This window comes from Panthera uncia, chromosome F1, assembly GCF_023721935.1.
Source record: "Panthera uncia isolate 11264 chromosome F1, Puncia_PCG_1.0, whole genome shotgun sequence".
In the NCBI taxonomy this organism is placed as follows: Eukaryota; Metazoa; Chordata; class Mammalia; order Carnivora; family Felidae; genus Panthera; species Panthera uncia.
This window is the reverse complement of record NC_064813.1, coordinates 13,993,610-14,016,058: the sequence shown is the minus strand read 5'-3', so window position 1 is coordinate 14,016,058 and position 22,449 is coordinate 13,993,610. Positions and strand designations below refer to the sequence as shown.

General features: G+C 38.3%; 1 protein-coding gene across 9 annotated transcripts in view; it reads right to left on the bottom strand.

The window, feature by feature from the left end:
* The window catches only part of DNM3 (dynamin 3), a 560,234-nt gene that overhangs the window by 295,970 nt on the left and 241,815 nt on the right, over window positions 1-22,449 (bottom strand). For 6 of the 9 annotated variants that reach the window (XR_007458711.1, XM_049633950.1, XM_049633954.1 and 3 more), the window contains exons 13-14: window positions 12,404-12,455; window positions 11,556-11,585 (exon numbers count right to left, since the gene is read on the bottom strand). Coding sequence is in view for 8 of the 9 variants with exons in the window: in XM_049633950.1 (XP_049489907.1) it covers window positions 11,556-11,585; window positions 12,404-12,455 (82 nt within the window). In the remaining variant the exon portion in view is untranslated. The remainder of the gene's footprint in view (window positions 1-11,555; window positions 11,586-12,403; window positions 12,456-22,449) is intronic. The other 3 variants (XM_049633956.1, XM_049633949.1, XM_049633953.1) reach the window with 1 other exon arrangement.

Sequence of the window (22,449 nt, the reverse complement as noted above, 5' to 3'; positions counted from 1 at the left end):
GGGCAAAGAGAGGGAGAGAGAGAAAATCCCAAGCAGGCTCCACACTGACACTGCAGAGCCTGATGCAGGACTCGAACTCATGACTCATTAGATCATGACCCAAACCGAAATCAGGAGTCAGACGCTCAACAGACTAAGCCACCCAGGCACCCCTCTGCCTTTTTAGAGTTACAACTCTATCCTGACAAACTACTTAAAAAGTGTCTGTGGCCAAGGGACTAGATGATGATCTAACTGGTGAGGAATGGAAACGAGAGCAACCTGAAGCTGCAGCAGATGTGGGCGAGACACCAGGAGCAGGAAGGGGTGTGTGTAGGAGGGCAGGGCAACCAGTGTGCGTCCATCACAAGCCTGTATGTAGGAATAAAGTGGAAACTTCTCTGAGATGTGGAATGGAGATTAAAGAAGTAGAAATTAAAACAGTGAGAGCTACTTGTTGAGAACCCGGGAAATGATACAACCCCAATGTCCATAAATACTGAAATTAGTCATAGATGGAAAGACTCTAAGATGTCATTTATCTGTTAGTTCAGGGGAACATTCAGATCTGAAATTATGGTGGTTGATAAAATAATAGTGAGAGAAAACAAAATGTTTAAATGTTACAAAAATTCCAGAGAATTCAACTCACCCAGGCACTGAACTTACCTGGAATCAAACACATCATGCTTTGCAATAAAACAGGAGAAAGAGGAAAAAAAGAGGCAGAGGGAGGAAAAGAAGGAAGCAGGGAGGAAAGGGGTAGCTGTGAGCTAGCTAGTAGGAGAGAGGAAGGAGAAGTCCTTAGTTCTCCCAGGTACCCTTTTCCCTGGAAAAACAAAACCAGGCCTCTTCTGCCCCAAGAAAAAAACCATAGCTGATGGGCTGCCTGGGTGGCTCAGTCGGTTAAACGTCCAACATCGGCTCAGGTCATGATCGGGTTTGAGCCCCATGTAGGGCTCTGTGCTGACAGCTCAAAGCCTGTAACCTGCTTCGGATTCTGTGTCTCCCTCTCTCTCTGCCCGTTTCCTGTTCACTCTGTCTCTCAAAAATGAATAAATGTTAAAAAATAAATAAATAAATAAAATTCTTAAAAGACCACAGCTGAAATGCAGGGCTAGATTCTGTCCACTGAAGGCATTTTTCAAGGTAATTTTGAGTAGATAGGATTTGCTCCTCACTGATATTAAGCCCTATACCTTCAATTAAAATGCAACTTGGCCATAAAAATATAGTAAGCACCTCTGTGTATGTTCTGGAAAAAATCATGAGGCATACATTAAGTACTATTCCAAATAGAGGTCGAGATTTTAAAAGATACAGAACAATTTAGAAGGCCATACATTTTGCTAAGTGTGGCTTTCACAGATTCCATCCTCTATTTTATTAAAATAAAGATTGTTGTATTTTATAAGCTGTTGATTGGCCTCTCTGGAGATATTTCCATGGAATTGAGGGAAAAAAGGAAACACGTTCTAACAGCTATTACAGTTTTTCATTGTTAATCAGTGCCATGAAGTGAACATTATTATTCCCCCCAAATATATATACATTGAAACTCTAATCTCTGATGGGATGCTATTAAGAGGTGGGGCCTTTGAGAGACAATCAGGGTTACATGAGGTCATGCAGGTGGAATCCCCACGATGGTATTAATACCCTTAGAAAGAGAGGAGGAGAAGGGCGCCTGAGTGGCTCAGTCAGTTAAGTACCCAATTCTTGATTTCAGCTCAGGTCATGATCTCACAGTTTGGTTCTGGTTTGTGAGATTCCAGCCTACTTGGGATTCTCTCTCTCTCTCTCTCTCTCTCTCTCTCTCTCTCTTTTTCTCTCTCTCTCCCCCTGTCCCTCATCCGTGCACACCTGGGGCCACACTCTCTTAAAAATAAACTAAAAAAAAAAAAAGAGAGAGAGAAGAGGGGCACCTGACTGACTCAGTTAGTAGAACATGTGACTCTTGATCTCAGGGTCATGAGTTCAAGCCCCACATTGGGCCTGGGGTCTCCTTTGAAAATACATACATACATAACTAAGAGATGACACAGGATCTCTCCCTCTCTCTTTTCCTGCACCAAGGAAGGGCATGTAAGAATATAACCAGGAAGAGGGCCCTCACCAAGAACTTGACCACAATGGCACCCTGTCTCAGACTTCTAGCTTCCAGAATCGTGAGAAATAAATGTCTGTTGTTTAAGTCACCCAATCTACAGTATTTTGTTACAGCAGCCCAAAGTGACTGCCACAATCAGATTGATTTATACAAACCTAAGTTCATTCTATTCAGGATCAATCAGATTTAGATTAAGAAACAATTTAAGTAATAAATAAAAATGACAGTGAATGGATTTAAGTAATGTGATTTGCCACAACTGAGACTGAGATTCTTGACGCAATTTACAAACTATTAGAAGCAGTGGTTTAACAGTGTAATTAAGAGAACAAAGATTAGAATCAAATTGCCTGGATTTGAATCCTGATGCTGTCATGTATAAACTGTAAGACTGGACACATTACTAGGCCTATCCATGCCTCAGTTTCCTTATCTGTAAAACTGAGATACTAAGGGCACCTATCTCACAGGGTTCTTGGGAGGAGTTAATGAGTTAATGTATGAAGTACCTGAAACACTGTAAGTAATCAATGTTAACTGTTAGGATTTCTATAGAACCGATGGGAGTGGACAGCCATTCGTCCCTTTATCCATTTATTTATTTTTTTAAGTAAATACTTGATAAAAACTTTCTTCTTGGTAGGTTTTGAAAATGCAAATTCCCAAATCTAAAGATGGATTTATGGCTCCACACCATATTTGTCTGTCTGACTCTTGGTTCTCTCTCTCTACCTCTCCTCCCCCAACTTCTTCCCTCTCTTGAGGGGGTAAGACTGGAGAGAAGACTAGATGAGGCAGAACATGAATGAGGAAAAAGGGAGTTTGTGTATTATCACTTAAAAGTGTTCAGTGTTTCCTTTTTTTTCCTCATGATGTATTATCTGTGTGCTACAAACTTTAGAGAAACAGATAAATTCTCAAGAAGCAATCCTAAAAAAAAAAAAAAAAACAGCAACTAATCAAAAGATTTTAATGGTACCATGCAGAAGAATAGCACCACTTTATGTCAATAACAGAAGGTATTAGTCTTTTCTCCAAACAGAATAAAGAAAATATCTTTTAAAGCTCCAATGGTCCAATTTATAAATTCTTAGTTTAATAAACCATTAAAGTACATCAGCATACCGTATAGCTAAACTCCAGATAAAGTCTTATTATAGTAAGCCATTTTTTAAAAAAGGAAAGAAAAAGAAAAAATCTACAAGTGGCCAAGGTGTAGTGACTTGAATCCAGTCTCCCAAAATTCACTTCCATCTGGAACCACAGAATGTGACTCTATTTGCAAATAGGATCTTTGTAGATGTAATTAGTTAAGATGAGGTCATACTGAATTAGAGTGGGCTCCACATCCAATGACTGGCGTCCGCACAGAAGCAGACGCATACAGAGCATAAGCAGCCATGAAAAGACGGAGGTGCAGATTAAAGTCAAGCTGCCACAAGCCAAGGAATGCAGAGCCATGAACAGCCAGAAAGAGGCAAGAAAGGTTCCTCCCTAGAACTTTCACAGGGAATATGACCTAAAGACACTTTTCAGACTTGTAGCCCTCCAGAACTGTGAGAGAATGTATTTCTCTTGTTTTAAGCCACTCTGTTTGTGGTACTTTGTTATGACAGCCCCAGGAAACTAACACATCACAGAAAATGGCAGTCTCAGAATTCATTTATAAACTTGAAGATTTAAATGTCACACTAAGTGGCAACAAACAATGCTGTATTCTCCTAACAGGAAAGAAACACAGCTAGGAACAACAGATCTCATTTTACACATATGATACATGCGAAAGCAGTTGTGATATATGCGTGTATTGGCATAACAAATTATATTCCCAAATGACTTGAATTGCACAATTTTAAAAATGTTTCCTAAAATGCAATCCAGTATACTTAGTAAAAATCACATTAATATTTCTTTGCTGACAGGGGCATCTATGTAATGCATAATGAATACAGGTATGCATCATACATTCTTAAAGGTATATATTCTACCTTCCTACAAATATTTGATAATTTTTAATTATTCAGTTATTTCTATAAAAACAACAACAACAAAGCACTAGTTATAGCACTGACAGAGTTTTCACTAAAACTGGCCACCTTGAAGATCAATAGAGAGGTAGAACAAAAATTCAATTCTTCCTAAAAATGTTTTTTTAGTACTTTTAATGACAATTTGATAAAGAAGTGTTGACTGGTTTAAAAAATTATAATATCTATTTAAAAATACATTTAACTGCTTATTAGAATATTGGGGTAGGGAGTTTTTTCTTTGTTCTGTACTCAGAAATCTATCCTCAAAAATTAATCCATGAATCGTTACTGGATATACAGAATTCATTGTTGTTTTGTAGCAGTCTTCCCACTTCCAAGGGAGGAAAAGGATCAATTAGAAAATAAAAACAATTATTTTACTATCTTTCTTGAAGACTAACAAAATAATATAGATATACAACAACAACCATTATAATAGCAAGCACTTTATATAGGACTTATTATCAGCCAGGCCCTGTTGTAGGTACTTAACTTGTATTATCTCATTTAATACTTACAAAAATTTCATGAAGCAGTTACCATTTTTTATCAGCTTCTTTAGATACCTAAGGAACAGGAAATTAAATAATTTGCTCCTGGCCATACAGTGGCTTCTCAGAGCTCCAGCTCTGAAAAACCACTGCACCACCTCTCATCTTAATATAGTTCACAGAAATGTATTTTCAAAAGAAAGGAAGAGGAAGGTGAAGTGGGGGGAGAAAGTCAAAGGATGAACTGGAAAAAAAATCATTAATCAGTAAATGAACCATAGGGTTTTAATAAAACGGTATTAACCATTTTATATTCCTTTAAGAAGACAACATACATTAAGAATCCTATTATCCAAATTAAACTTTTGTGAAGACAAACAATGCTCAACAAGCACCTGTAGCCATCATCTCTGATACACAACCTCCAGGGTCTATTTTCTCTTCTTCCAACAACAGCTCTTTGAGGTGAAGAGCCCACACCCAGAAGAAGCCCAGGTGGTCTGGCCTAAGGCAATCAGTACACTTCATTCTCTGGCCATAGTGACTGGCTCAGGAATAAGCACAGATCCAAGCCTATTCAATCAGAGTGAACCTCAGGAGTTTTTTTGAAACCTCCGGGAGGAAGATTAATTTATTTCTGCTGGATTCAAAGTAGGAAGGAAATCCCCCAGGGGCTGACAGCTGTTATGTTGCAGTCCTTTGGACTCTAAGAGTAGAGCCAACAGCAAAGAAGCAGAACCAAAAAATGGAAAGAGTTCATCTAGTTCATTCTGACACTGTTTGAACCATGGGTTAAAGAGTACTTAACTTTATTTCTGAAATATTCAAACATGTAAACGAATTAATTCATTTTTTTCCCAAGGTCGTGTAAGTTAATTTTTTCCGAAATTTACACCTGAAAGAATCCTGATATAGATAATAGTACCTGGGAAGTCAGGTGACGGTGGGAAGGTGACGGTGGGAGTTGAGCAGCAGACCCAGAAAGGTAGAATAAGCTGAATGGAGGGATGAGGAGGAGGGGCTGTGCAGCGCCCTCTACTGTAGCCTAGGAGTTGTCAATCTTTCTTAACCATTATAAAATAGCTGAGTAAACTCTCACCTCTTGTAACATTGGTCTCAAACCATGTACTTATAGCAGCTGAATAACTAGGGGACTTAGTAGGCAAATTTCAGGATGTTGGGGTGTGTGGGTAATTTTTTGAGACCTGTAGAGGGTATGTCGATGATTTTTTGAGACCTACAGAAAAGAAGCTAGCTTTCAAGAAAGTAGGGAGGGATGAGATCATCATCTGTTCTGAGGAGAAAGGTCTTTTCTGCTTGTGGCCAACAATTCAAGAAGTTTGTGAATCCAGTTATCCAGAGCCTTGTAGGTTTGGGAAAGCTAAATTTCATACTCCAATCTAAAGCAATAGAAGGCACATTGGTGGAAAACAAAACAATAAGCCCAGGACCAGAAAGTGCCCTGACATGCAAGCCCCTGTAAGTAGCTGCCTTGCTTCCTGCCTAAGGAAAAATTCCTTCTAATTGTACAATCACAGTTGGGTGCAGTCTGGACCAATGAGCATGTCAGCTGTGCCTTCCTGTCCCAGATTCTTATAACTAAAGGAACGGATTAACAATCATGTGATCCTCCTGGCTTCAATATATCCTAGACCTTAAATCTAGGAAATTTCGTCTCCATTTCTCTTCAGCTGCCCACACCCTCTGAAGACAAACAACGCTCTACAAATATCTGTAGTTATCATTTGTCCTTCCCTTCTTCCAGTGTCTGTTCTTTCTTATTCCAATAACATCTCTGACTTTCTTTCAGGTACCATTCTCTTGCCCACCTTGAGATACAGCATCCCACTCACAGACTTCAACCATCAACCTACCACCTTTTCCCCTTAATCCTGGTGTGTTAGTCCTCCCTTATCTAAGGTTTCACTTTCTGTGGTTTCAGTTACCCGATGTCCACTGCAGCCCAGAAGCAGATGATCCTCCTGAGTTATCATCACAAGGTCAGTAGCCAAACGCTATGCCACAATGCCTGTGTTGTTCACCACACTTCATCTTATCATGTAGGCATTTTATCATCTCCCATCGTCACAAGAAGGATGAGTACAATAAGATATTTTGAGAGAGGTCACACTCACATAACTTTTATTACAGTATATTGCCATAATGGTTCTATTTTATTATTAGCTATTATTGTTAATCTCTTGCTATGACTAATTTATAAATTAAATTTTATCACAGGTATGTATGTATGTACACATGTATGTATAGAAAAAGACACATATGTAGGGCTTGGTACTATCCACAATTTCAGGCATTCACTGGGGGTCTTAGAATGTATCCCCCATAGATAAAAGGGGACTACTGTACACATTTTCTCCAATTTCAGTAAACCTCCTCCCCCCCACCCCCCAAGTGCTCTGGCTTGCCCATTTCCTTTCAATTTTCAGTCAACACCATCTCTCCTCTTTTCTTTATCCTGGGCGCAAGTTCAGATTATATTTTTCTGTTTCCCCTGCAGTTTGGTGAGGCCAAATCACTCAGTTCTGGTCAATCAATGGAATGGAAATGCAAACAAATGTGTGACATTTTCAGGCTGGTCCTTAAATCTTCCCTCACTCAGGCTTCTTTCTCTTTCCCATCTGTTAGAAGGATAAAGAAGATTCTAAAGTCCATGACTGACCATGTAAACCAGGGATGGATGCCCCTTACTCTCACCACCAGCATCTCAATGACCTTCAGTGGATTGTTACAGCAGGGTCAATTAAACTGTTACTGTATTAAGCTACTGAAACTCTGGGGTTGTTTGTTACTTGGTTGACTTGTCCTAATACATCAATCAAAACTATTCATATGAGATTATACAATCTTTTATTTCAACCTGTCTTTTCAAAATTGTAACCCTTCTGTTCGCTTGACTTTATTTGCTGCCTTCCTGGAAAAAAAAACTCAGCTCAGGATATCAACTCCATTGTCTGCTTTCTAAGCTTTATGCTACCTTCTAGCTATAAGGTAGAAGAGTAATTCATAAGACCAAAAGAACTGGTACTACCTCAGGTGATCCCCAACACTACCAGTCCACCTATTTTGACAACCTCCCCTGTTTCTTGAGCTCTAAGAAACATCTAATACTAATCAGCATTCCCTCCTTGAAACCTTCTCTTTCATTGGCTCTCATTGTACTGCTCTCCAAGTTTTCCTACCTCTTTCACTTCTTAGACTGCTTTTCAGTTCCTCATTCTGCCCTAACTCTTATTTCTCCATTACCCTTTAAATCCCTTATGTTCTTCTGTTTTTATCCATTGGAGACAACCTCATTTACTCCCATGACTTCCATGACTACCATGTACATACATTGACAGCTGTAAAACATATCTCCAGTCTAGACAAGTCTTGAACCTCAACCCTCCTGATATTTCCAATAGGCACAAAAAATGTATCTGGCTGAAGTCACCACCTTCTCCCATCTCCTCTGAAATCTGCTTTTCCTTCGCCTGCACTCCCTTGGTCAATGGATCCCCTTAGCCATAGCCTGGAAAGATGACTCCCTCCTTCCAGCTCCACAACTATTTATAACTCTTCCCATCCTCTAAATATAATTTGAATCTGTCACTTCCACATACCTATTGCTACCAACATTTGTATTTTCTTACCTGAATTATTTCAAAAACATCTCCGCCAATTTCCAAACCTCTAGTTTTACTCCTCCAAATCATCCCATATGCCTGACACACAGATCGTTCTACCATACAAGTTAGATGACATCCCTTTCCTACTGGATATCTCAATGGCTCCCTACTACCTTTGGAATAAATAATTCTCCATCTCTTCTCAACTCTAGACACTTTTATCAAACGTCCCTCTGGACATTTTTACTCCTGTCTCCCACAGTGACTCATATTCAATATATCTACCCTTCCTAACGCTGAATCCAAATCTGAGTTTCTTACCATATTTCTTTCTCCATGAACAGCATCTCCATTCATCTGTGCCTAAATCAGATATCTAAACAGCATTGGGGATCATCCCCGGCCCTCTCCTCAACATCCAATTCATCGTAAATCCTTTAGACTCTTCCTGTTTATTATGTCCTGAATTCATCAGCTTCTCCTCAAACCCATCACACATAGCTTAGCCCAGATCACCATAATCTCTTGTCTGCAACAGCCTTCTAACTAGTCTTTTTCTAATCTCATCCTCCCTTCAAAACCTTTCACATGTAGGCAGAATAATCATTCTAAGATGTTATGATTGTGCTTAAAACCTTACAATGATACTCCACGGCTTTCAGCAACACACACACACACACACACACACACACACACACACACAAAATAGCTGCAATGGAGCTTAGGTCCTAGTGAAGGAATATGAAAAAATAAATAAGATAACAAGATAATAGATAATGTCAACAAGGAGGGGCGGGATGGTGATTTTAGATCTTCGTGCTCAGGGCCAGCCCATTCCAGAAGTGGTATTTCAGTGAGACCTGAAGGATCAGAAGGAGCTAAGCTTGAAAGAGGAGGCCAACTTCAATTTGCTTACTTACCATCATCCCCACTGGGCTGTGAGCTCCTTGAGGATAGGACCCATGATTTATTCATCATTCTATTCTAAACATCTACCACAGGTTTGGGTACTCTTAAGTTTTGGATACATATTTGATGAGTGAAGGGATGAATGAAGGTTACAGTTAAATTACTGGGCAGTGCAACTTTAGGCTAATTGTGTGCTCACATTTTTTTGTACATATGTTGACATCAACTTGTGGAACTTCCAAGATGACAAATTTCTAGGAAGCCAAAAACTAATGGGATTGACTTTAAAGAGGAGTTTTACTTTCCTTAAATCCTTCTAAAATATTTCAGAGCAGATTCTGCACAGAAGAATCTTTTACAACCAGGAGCCTGAAGGGAATATCAGAATGGATAAACACTTGCTAGGATAGCACAGGATATTTCAGCCCCATCAACTCCAGGATCAGTTAACAGTCTGGGCTCCAATGGCCCCTGACTTTGAGCTTTTTGAAAGGCCAAAACTTTTTGTAGAAACTGAAATCAACCCTCAGACATTCAGATTCATAAAGAAATGATTTCAAGTAATCATGGTTCATTTCTGCTCAGCAGCTAAAAACAATAAAAGATTCTCTAAAATATACTATATTGCATTCAATGACTGAATTTGATCCTGATATATAAGATATACAGGTTCATAACACTTTACTTGCAAAGTAAAAGGTTTTTCTTTTAAAACAAACAAACAAACAAAACAAAAATGAAGCAGCGAAACCTAACCTGACAGAAAAATACGTTTATCTTTCATTTAATCTACTTAATGGGACTATTCATTTGTTTTACTGTAGAACCGTGATGTGTTTAATTAAAGGGTGCTGTCTCTGACCCCACAGAGATATTGGGTAATATAGGAAATATGCAATATACTTTTTTTCTAAACTCCAAAAAGTTCTGGCATTAAAGGTGCATCTGACCGTAAGGATTTTGGGTAGGGATCTGTATTCTATTATTACACTCACTCAATTCTATTTTCTTGAATTTTAAAACTTCCATAATGTATGGGCTTTTAAGTACTCAGGGAAAGTAAGTCACAGAAACACAATTAGCATTATTTTAGCATTTGGAAGCAATCTATAATTGAAAACTCTTTGGAGTTTCCTTTCAGATCTGATTTAAAATATGCATTTATGCCACTATACTCTCACTTTTCCAATAAGTATAAACTTCTACGAGCTAGCGCTTCTGACCATGAGGAAGGTTTTATGGATAAATCCTTTATACCACACATCTAGCCTTAATCTGGGCATTGCAAGCTTCAGAACAATTTGCCACAGCTTCTAATTTTCCCAAGTGTTTAATTGTTCTCATTTTATAACTTTTGTAATTTTCTTAGATTTTATATTTTTTCTCCCTGAAGTTTCAAGAACAGTACCTACCTGCTAACAGCAAGGTTTATACTGTTTGCAGGCATACACCCAGTATCCAGCTGCAAACCTCATTAGGTAAATTATTTCTGATTCTCATCAGAATCAATCATCCTACAGAAATGTTTTCTATTTTTCCCATCACACAACTGAGCAAACTTGGGTTCAGTTTGTCCCAGGCCACATGGCTACTAAGTGACAGAGCAGAATTTAAACCCTGGAATGTCTAGTTCCAAAGTTTGTTTCTTCCAAAACATCATGAGGCAAATAATTGGCCCACGCTCCAATCTCAGTCTCAACTTGAGCACAATTGGAAGAAAGACTTTAAAGCTGCTTCATCCATGGTAGAAATAAGAGTGTAATTTTTTTGGTCTTTTTTAAATGTCTATGCCAGAAATTTGACAGTATCTTTACACTTCCATAAAATGAAGATACAATATCTGGTTTTAAAAGATTCAACTTTAAAGCCATGTAAGATAGGAATTGATGTAATTTTGGTTTTGTTTTATTTTTTTAAATAAATACAAATAATTATAATTAAGTTGACTTATAACAAATACATCGAAAACCAGGGGTTTAATACCCACCTTTTACAAGTACCAACTACATTTATTGGAAACATTATCATACAAGTGGTAGAGAAAGGCTTACACCTTGTAACAACAGAGCATAAAGGGACAGAGATGAAGATCATTAATGATTTTAATTATTTTAAGTCCCATTAAAATTAGAGAAATAATCAAAGCACCCACAATGTTAAGGGTTTATTATTACAGCATTTTAGAGTATACTAGTTCATACCTTTCAATCACAGCAAGTTATTAGCAGTGAAGGGATGAACCCTCTTAAGAGGATTTTTATATCAATGATAGAGTGTTACGGACAAGACAACCTAAGTTAAAAAAAAATTAGTAGCAAGCGCTAGTTGAGTTAATCAGTTAAAGACAAACTCTGCCCTTGGGAAGCTAAATGAAAAAGCAACAGTAAAGCTTACAGAACTTAGCTCGTACAATTTGCCTTGAAGGCGGAAGATTGGTTCCCTGAAATAGCAAAGAATTATATGCTTTAGTTCAGAAAAAAGTTTTTAAAATAAAGTCTGTTATTACCTCTTCTCCTTTCAAAACAATGGAAAAACTTCTAGAGCAGAGGTTTCAATTTGTTCAATAATTGTACCTCTGAATTAAAAAAAACCTATAAAATCATCATTGTTTTGACTTGAAAAGAAATAACAATGCAAATATTCATTATCACATAAAACATAAAAGAAACAGCAAACTGTCAGAGTTAATGCAATCTCTGCAGAGCGCTATTAGTCAGAGACAGCTGGTCAGCCCAAAACACAAAAACTCAAAAGATCAGATCTTCTTAGGAATTAACATCTTCATTAACCAACAAAAATTTGGTATGGCAGCGATAAATCCAACAACTGCCTTCTTTTATGAGCTGTCCCTTCACTGTTACCAAGCTGTGCAAATGTGTGAACTAGTCAGCAGCATCAGAAGCTCATGCAACTACTCACCATATTTTAACCTTGAACTGACTCACAGATTCGATGTTAAATCAAATTTAGGGGTAACATAAGCAAGCAAAGTAAGACACAAGGAGTCAATTTTGAAAAGCAGAGCAAGTAGCAGAAAAGTTATTTAAAATAAATCAATAAAGTTAAGTGCATAAAGTAGCAAAAAAAAAAAAAAAAAATGCAACACACTCCAAAAACCTTAAAAGCAAAAACAAAACAAAAAGCTGCATTTTCAGCAAGATTTGCACATGATTAATTTGCATTAAAAAGCAGTCAATCAAGCGACTGAGTTCAAACTTTGGGGAGAGTGCATGCACTGATTATTTTAAAAATTCCTACCTGATTTCCAATTGTGTTTTTCTTGTGAACCTGACTGCTCCTCTGCTGAGCACTAAGAAAAGCAAAGGAGAAGAGCACTGAAGAAACTTTGGGAACAAGTAACAGATATTAAAATATATACAGGCTTTCAAAATATATCAACAACTGAAGCAGAGCAAACACCAAAACTCCGGGAAGGAAATTCTGGAAGCAGTTTAATTCTGGAAGCAAAACCAACTAAGGGGAATTAGTACCAATTAACAAGCCCAAAACAAAAACATAACACCACAGGATAAAAAGCTGTATTGCTACATCAGTGACAGGAGTTTGTGCAAGTATTTGTGATGTCCTAGTATGTATACAGAATAGTTGTACTGAAAATTAACAGTTAATACTTATTGAATATACATATCAAATAAATGTCATGTTCTAAGTGCTTTGTAGGTATTAGTGATTTTGATTTAAATTTTAATTTTAACCCATGAGATAGTTACTATTATTTTTCTCATTTTACAGATGGAGAAAATGAGTCACAGAGAAGCAAAGTGGCTTTCCCAAAGTCACTCAGCTAATAAGTACCAATTAGTCTGATTCCAGATCCCAAACTCTCTGTGAAATTACCCAAACTCAATGCTTTGAATTCTACATTCCGACAACTCCTACAGTGATCTCTAGCTTGGACCTTTCTCCCCAGCTCCAGACACATAAATGTTTTTGACAACTCATGCTTTCCACTTGATGTCTAATGCACATCTCAAACTTAATGTGCCAAGACTGAACTTATGATCTCTTCCCTAAAACCTGCTCCACCACAGTTTTCCCCTCCTCAATTAGTGGCAATTCCATATTTCCAAGTGCTTAAGCCAAAATCCTTGATTCTTCTCTCTCTCACTCCATATCCAATCACAAGCATATGCTATTGACTCTACTTTTTAATATGTATTTAAAATTCAACAATGTATTAAAATTCAACAGCTTGGGGTGCCTGGCTGGCTCAGGTGGTGGAGCATGAGACTCTTGATCTTGGAGTTATAGGTTGAAACCGCATGTTGGATGTAGAGATTACTTAAAAACAAAAGTCTTTTAAAAAGAAATAAAATAAAATTCAACATCTTTTTACCACCTTCATTGCTAGCACATTGGTCCAAGCCACTGTCATCTCTTACTTGTGTGGTTGTGATCACTTACTCGGGTCTCTGTTTCCACACTTGTCCCCCTAACACTGATTCTCAACACAGAGGCCAGAGTGAGTGATCCTTTTAAAAAGGGGATCCTTGCCACTCTTCCGCTTGAAACATTCTATACTACTATGCAATACCATTCTACTCAGGGTAAAAGTCCTTACAATGGTACAGGCCCTACTCAACTGACCCCCACCCTCTGCCTCTTTGAATCATCACCTCTCCCCACCTTGTTCACTGGAGAGGTCCAGCCACACCGACTCCGTTCTTTTTTTCGAGCCCACCAAGCATACTCCCACCTGAAGCCTTGATATGCTTCCCCCATACATCTGCATGGCTCTTGATGGCACCTCCTTCAAGTCTTTGTTCAAATTTATCTTTTCAGTGAGACCTACTATGATCACCCTATTCAAAATTGCATGCCTCCCTCCTCCAGGACTCTCATCCTCTTTATACTGTTCTATTTTTCTTTATGGCACTTTTCACCTTCAAACATACTATATAGTTTACTGATTTGTGTGTCTATTTTCTGTGTTCTTCCATTAGAATGTAAGCTCCTTGTAAGCAGAGGGTTTTGCCTGTTCCATATCCCCAGTGCCTAGAAACTACTTTGGCTTCAACAAATATCTGCTGAATGAAAAGTCCAATGAGACTGATATCATTATAACATGAGCAAAGAGGCGTTAAGAGCCTGATATGACCCCGACAATTTAACCCCAGAGCCCAGATATTTATATGTGATGTTACTGTTTCTGTCAAAAGAATTGAAGGCTTTCTTTTCAGCTAATCCATGAGTAAACACCTATTGATACAAGAAAACACAAGTCATTGGTGGTAATTCTGAGAAGACTAGTAATAACTGAATCCTCTCACTGGTTGTTTAATAGTTTATAGAAGCTGTTTTGGAGATTGATGAAATAGTCTAAAACAGAGAAAAAGTAGATTAAAGTCATTAATCAACAATTTATTTAAAAAAATTTATGTTTATTCATTTTTGAAAGACAGAGACAGAGTACAAGCAGGGGTGGGGTGGAGAGAGAGGGGGACACAAAATCTGAAGCAGGCTCCGAGCTGTCAGCACAGAGCCCGATTCAGGGCTCGAATTCATGAACTGCGAGATCATGACCTGAGCCCAAGTCAGACACTCAACCGACTGAGCCACCCAGGTGCCCCAACATTGTTTTAAGTTTATTTATTTTTATTTTGATAGAGAAAGTGAAGGTGGGGGAGGGGATAAGGGGAGAGAGAGAGAGAGAGAGAGAGAGAGAGAGAGAGAGAGAGAGAATCCCAAGCAGATTCTGCACTGACAGTGCAATGCAGGGCTCGAACCGACAAACTGTGAGATCATGACCAGAACCAAAATCAAGAGTCAGACCTTAACCAGCTGAGCCACCCAGGCACCCCAAACAAAAAATTAAAGTGATGGGATATTATGATTCAGGAGCACAGCACAAATCACACATTTAGAAAAGTTGTTCAAAATAGCAATCTTTTATAATCTCCAGTTCTTCTTAAGCTGCTTCTCCTTACTCAAACTCGTGAAGAAATATATACTGCATTCAAATGAGGCTGGGGAAGGCACCAGTGATAAAAGGTCACACAGCATATGATTCCTTAAGATATTATGTGTGTATTTTTAGTTGTTTTTCAATTTGCTAATTTCAGGGTTTCAGCTTCTTCTTTCCTCATTATTGTTATTTTACTAGTTTTTAGTTAAATGCTTGCTTCCCTTAATCACTATGAAATTCATCTCTCTCCAACCATTTCTCTACATAATCCAAATTTAAATTATTCAGGTTTTTATGGTGAAATTTTAAAGGAGACAAAGTTTGTGTTAGGCTGTGGCCAGGGGTCCGATGCTTCCACACTGACTCCTGGCTTCTCACCAGGCCCTGAAGCATGGAGTGTGTCTGAACGTATTATTCCTCTGGGGCTTCAGATTTTGGCCATGCTTTCTTTCTCTAGGGACTGCAGGTTTCTCCTCTTCTGGGAAGAACTGGGACAGCTACTATTGTAGTATGACCATGCCATCTTCCTGGCAATGGTCATCCATTCCAACCACCATAATTCTCTTTTAGGGTTTTCTTAAGGGGAAATGTTTTAAAATAAATCACTTACTATTATGATCATTTCAAACTATGATAGATCCATGGGTGTTTAAAGTAGGCAAACTATCGGGGACCTTTGAATTATGTGTAGGTCCCCTTAAATCACATAAGAGAACAAAACAGAACATAAAGCAAAAGCCAGAGATTGCTGATGACTCCCTGTGCTACCTTAATAAAAAAAATATGGCTCTTATAGTGTGTGTGTGTGTGTGTGTGTGTGTGTGTGTATTTGTGTGTATAGATAGAAACAAAGGGTGGGGGGACTGGAGTAGCTGTTTCTTAGGTTCCTTTTATTTATTATTATTTCTTTTAATGAGAGAGGGAGAGTACGTGTACATGAGCAGGGGAGAGAGTCAGAGGGGGAGACAGACAGAGAGAGAGAGAATATCTTGAGCAGGCTCCACACTTAGCCCAGAGCCTAACGTGGGGCTTAATCCCACAACCCTGGGATCATGACCTGAGTCAAAATCAAGAGCCTGACACTCACCAGACTGAAGCCACCCACGTGCACCTCTTAGGTTCCTTTTACATCCAAGATTCCTTGAGACGCAAAGTTATTTTCAGAAGCTTATGACCGACATTAGGTGAAGAGACTTTGCACTGACAGAAACTTTATCTACTCTGCAATCCTAGTTAGGATCTACCATATTCCAAGAATATGCAAAAAGAAAAAGAGATTTATCTTATAAGCCAATCTCAAATATTAGTGTTAAAACAAACACTAAATTAACTGTACTTTTGACCTAAAGAATAATCTTTTCACAGCAACTGGCCCCATAAAAATACTTATTAATGATGCATTTAGGTACTTGAAGTTACCCCATAAACAACATAATAAAAACCAAACTGTCTAGTTAGAAAACATTCTTTATCTTAACTCTTATATATGCAATGATGATTGAACTGAAAGCATTTCAAAATATTTATTTAAAAATGGGAAGACTTCTGGGAAAATGGCAGAGGAGGAGGATCCTAACCTCACCTGGTCCAACTAACACACCTAGTAACAGCCACATCAGCACAACCAAAGCAGAAAATGACCTGAAGAATGGCAGAACAGACTTTCCACAGTTAATTGTAGAGAGGAGGCCACATCAAAAAAAGGTAGGAGGGGCAAAGACATGGTGGGGAACCAAACTCCCAGTGAGACTAATCACAGATGGGAGAGACACTACAAGCACGGAGAAGGTAGAGAAACAGACTCCATCCCAGGCACCCCAGGCACAGGGGACCTGCGCTAGAAATACAAGTGCCCGTAACATTTGGCTTTGAAAACTAGTGGGGCTTAACTTCATGAGTTTTTTTATAACCAGTGGGGCTTAACTCCAGTACTTTAAAAGTCGGCAGGCTTAGTTCTGGGAGATGTGGAAAGCAATAAGAAACTGCGTCTCTGCCCTAATGAGACAGGACAACAAACGATCCCACCAAGATATAGCACAGAAGCAGCAGTTTGAAAAGTGCATGGGGTTTATGGGCAGGAGAGTTATTTAGTAATCTCAGAATGCATGCTGGAGTGACAGAGAGCTTTAGGAGACTTCTCCAAGAACAAAAGAGCTGGCAAGTGCCATTTCTTCCCACTGCCCTGCCAACCCCTGGCCCAAGCCTAGGTAGCCAGACACCTGTGAAAACCAGCTTGAGCACCCTCCACCTATCTTGTTGACACCGTGCACTCCACCCCTGCATTCTCCTGTGGATTCAGCCCATCCAACCTGCCTCATTCTGCCAGAGTCCCTCCAAAGTGGCTCCTCCTGCGTCTCATCCTGCAAGCGGCCGCAAAAGGGGCTGGCAACACTCCAAGGTGACGCCTGCCCTGGTGAGAGGGGAAGAAACTACACACACCAATCCCACTGCAGCCCCAGCAGCTGGCCTTACCCCTGGCAGGCTGGACAGAGTGCCCTGCTGATCAGTGCATCTGCAGCCCCAGCAGAGGGTCTTAGTCTCACTGCCAGCCCCGCCCACCACAGAAACCTCCAAAGAGGCAGCTCGAGGAGAGAGCCCTGCAGTTTGAGGTTACTTTGCAGCCCTAACAAACAGTCCTCTGGCCTGACTGCTGACGTCACCCAGCTACAAGTCCACGGGGACCTCCAACTGGCCTCCTAACAGCACAGGGACCAAATCTTGCCCACAACAGGTCAAGTGAGCCACTGCAGCTGACTGGACTGAAGGCAAACAAGGTTTAACCACAACAGTAGGGTGTATGGAACCCACACAGGAGACACCCCTGAAGCTCCTGGTTCCGGTGAACAGAGGGTATCGTGCCACAGAGCACCATAGGACCTCTTCCTCATAATGTCACTACTTTCAAGATCCAGGAAACATAACTGCCTTTCCCAATACATGGAAACAAACATAGATAGTGAAACAAAATGAGGAGACAGAGGAATATGTCACAATGAAAGAACAGACGAAATCACAGCAAAAGAGCTACATGAAACAAAGGCAAGCAATATGCCTGATTAAAAAAAAAATCAAAGTAATGGTCATAAAGATACTTACTGGACTTGAGAAAAGAATGGAGGCTCTCAGTGAGACCTTCAAGAAAAAGATAGAAGATAGAAAACAAATAGAACCAATCAGAGATGAAGAATTCAATAAATAAAATTAAAAATACACTAGAGGCATCAATAGTAGCTTTGAGAAGGCAGAAGAATGGATCATAAAGCTGGAAGACAGAGTACTGGAAAGCAAACTGAACAGTAAAAAGAAAAAAGAATAATAAAACTGAGAATAAGTTAAGGGAGCTCAGCAACATCATCAAGCATAATAACATTTGCATTATAGGGATTCCAGGAGGACAAGAGAGAGAAAAGGGGGCAGAAAATTTATTTGAAGAAATAATAGCTGAAAACTTCCCTAATCTGTAGAAGGCATCAGATACCTGATTCCAGAACGCATGGAGAGCCCCCAACAAAATCAACCCAAGAAGGTACACACCAAGGCACATAATAATTAAATGACAAAAAGTAGCGATAAAGAGAGAATTTTAAAAGCAACAAGAGAAATCAGTTACATACAGGGAAACCCAGAAGACTATCAGCTGGTTTTTCAGCAGAAACTCTGCAGGCCACAAGGGAGTGGCATGATTTATTCAAAGAGCTGAAAGGAAAAAACCCGTAACCAAAAACACTCAGCAAGGCTATCATACAGAATAGAAGGAGAGATAAAGAATTTCCCAGACAACAAAAGTTAAAGGAGTTCATCACAACTAAAGCAACCTTACAAGAAACATTAAAGAGAATTATTTGAGTAGAAAGAAAAGCCCATACTCAGGAGAAAGAAAATTGTGAAAGGAAAAAATTTCACAGTAAAATAGAAACATAATAAAAATTAATCACTTATAAAACTAGTATGGGGGTTAAAGCACAAAAGCAGTAAAATAAATTATATCTATAAAAATCAGTTCAAGAGATTCACAAAATAAAAGAAAGTAAAATATGGCATCATATACATAAAACATGGGAGGGGAGAGTAAAAATTTAGTGCTTCTAGAATATGTTCAAAATTAAGTGACCATCAACTTAAAATAGACTACTATATGTGTAAAATGTTCTATGTGTGCTGAAGAGTAACCACAAACTAAAATCCTGGAACAGATATGAGAAAAAGAGAAAGCAATCCAAGCATATCATTAAAGAAAGCCATAGAATCACAAGGGAAGAGAGCAAGAGAAGTAAGGAACAGAGAAGAACTACAAAAACAATCATAAAACAAGTAACTAAGTGGCAATAGGTACATACCTGTCAATAATTACTTTGAATGTAAATGGACTCTAATCAAAAGACACAGGGTGACAGATAAAAAAGCAAGACCCATCAGGGTGCCTGGGTGGCTCAGTCGGTTCAGCTTCCGACTTCAGCTCAGGTCATGGTCTCACAGTTCGTGAGTTCGAGCCCTGTGTCGGGCTCTGTGCCAACGAACGGCTCAGAGCCTGGAGCTTGCTTCAGATTCTGTATCTCTCTCTCTTTCCCCTTCCCTGCTCATGCTCTGCCTGTCTCTGTCTCTCAAAAATAAATAAATGTTAAGAAAAAAAAAAGTAAGACCCATCTATGAGCTAACTACAAGAAACTGGCTTCAGACCTAACGATTCATGCAGATTGAAAGTAAAGGGGTGGAAAAAGCATTTACCATGCAAATGGAAACAAAAAGAAAGCTGGGGCAGCAATATTTTTCTCAGACAAAACAGACTTTAAAACAAAGACTATAAAAAAGACAAAGAAGGACACTACATAATGATAAGGGCAACAATCCAGCAAGAGGATGTAACAATTGTAAATATTTGTGCACTAAACGTAGGAACAACTAAATACATAAAGCAACCATTAACATACATAAAGGAAAAAAACTGACAATCATACAACAATAGTAGTGAGCTGTAACAACCCACTTACATCAACAGATCACCTAGGCAGAATATTAACAAGGCAACAGTGTCTTTGAATGACGCATTAAACCAAATGGATCTAAAAGATATATTTAGATTACTCCATCTAAAAACAGTGGAATACATATTCTTTTCAAGTGCAAATGAAATATTCTCCAGAGAAGATCACATGTTAGGCCACAAAACAAGGGTCCACAAATTCAAAAAGACTGAAATCATATCATGGTTCTTTTCTGACCACAATGGTGTGAAAATAGAAATCAATCACAAGAAAAAATGTGGAAAGCACCTAAATACATGGAGGCTACATAATGATGAATGCATCAACCAAGAAATCAAAAAGGAAATTAAAACAAAAATACATGGAGAGAAATGAAAATGAAAACACAACGTTCCGAAATTTTTGGGATGCAGCAAAAGTGGCTCAAAAAGGGATGATTATAGCAGTGCAGGCCTACCTCAAGAAGCAAGGAAAATTTCAAATAAGCAACCTAATCTTACACTTACAGGAGCTAGAAAAACAAAGCTCAAAGCTAGTACAAGGAAGAAAATAATAAAAATTAGAGCAAAAACAAATGAAATAGAGATAAAAAAAAACCAATAGAATAGATTAATGAAACCAGAACTTGTTCTTGGAAAACACTGACAAAACACTGACAAAACTGATAAAACTTTACCCAGACTCATCAAAAAAAGAAGAGGATTCAAATAAATAAATAAAATCAGAAATGAAGGAGAAATAACAATCAATACCACAGAAATACAAAGGATTATAAAAGAATATTATGCAAAATTATATGCCAACACACTGGACAACCTACAAGACGTGGATAAATTCCTAGAAACATATAACCTTCCAAAAGTGAATCAGGAAGAAATAGAAAATTTGAACATACCCATTACCAGCAGTGAAATTGAATCAAAAACCTCAAAACGAACAAAAAAAGTCAAGACCAGATGGCCTCACAGGTGAATTCTACCAAACATTTAAAGTAGAGTTAATACCTATTCTTCTCAAACTATTCCAAATAATAGAAGAGGAAAGAAAGCTTCCAAATTCACTCTGAGGCCAGCATTACCCTCATACTAAAACCAGAAAAGGGCACTACAAAAAGAGAAAACTATAAGCCAATATCTCTGATGAACATAGATGCAAAAATCCTCAACAAAATATTAGCAAACCAAATTCAACAATACATTAAATTCACCATGATCAAGTGGGATTTATTCCAGTGGTTCATACTTGCAAATAAATCAATGTGATACATCACACTGACGAGAGACAAACAATATAATCATTTCAATACATGCAGAAAAAGCATTTGAGAAACTACAACATCCATTCATGATAAAAACTATCAACAGAGTAGGTTTAGAGGGAACACACCTCAACATAATAAAGGCCTTATGTGAAAAACACACCGCTAATATCATAATCAATGGTGAAAAACCAAGAGCTTTTCCTCTAAGAGCAGGAGCAAGACCAGGATGTCCACTCTCACCACTTTTGTTCAACATAGTACTGGAGGATGCCTGAGTGGTTCAGTTGGTAAGCAGCTGACTCTGGACTTCAGCTTAGGTCATGATCTCATAGTTCATGAATTATAGCCCCACAAAGGGCTCTGCACTGACAGCACGAAGCCTGCTTGGGATTCTCTCTCTTCTCTCTCTGCCCCTCCCCTGCTCTCTCTCTCTCTCTTTCAAAATAAATAAATAAACTTAAAAAAAAAAAAAAGAAAAACATAGTACTGAAAGTTCTACCCAAACAAAAAATCCAACAAAAAGAAGTAAAAAGTATCCAGATTGTAAGGAAGAAGTAAAACTGTCACTATTTGCAGATGACATGATACTATACAGAAAAAGCCTTAAAGAATCCACAAAAAACTACTAGAACTAAAGATGAATTCAGTAGACACAGGATACAAAATTAATATATGGAAATCTGTTGCATTTCTATCAACTAATAATGAAATAGCAAATAGAGAAATTTAGAAAACAAGCCCATTTATAATTTCACCAAAAAGAATAAAATACCAAAGAATAAACTTAACCAAGGAGGTGAAAGACCCATACTCTGATTATTATAAAACGCTGATGAAAGAAATTAAAGATAACACAAACAACTGGAAAGATATTCCATGCTCATGGATTGGAATTTTGTTAAAATATCCATACTACCCAAAGCAATCTACAGATTTCATGCAATCCAGATCTATCAATACAAATAGCACTTTTCACAGAACTAGAACAAATAATATTAACATTTGTATGAAACCACAAGAGACCCTGAGTGGCCAAAGTAATCTTGACAAAGAAAAACAAAGCAGGAAGTATCACAATCCTAGGCTTTAAGATATCTACACTACAAAGCTGTAATAATCAAAACAGTATGGTATA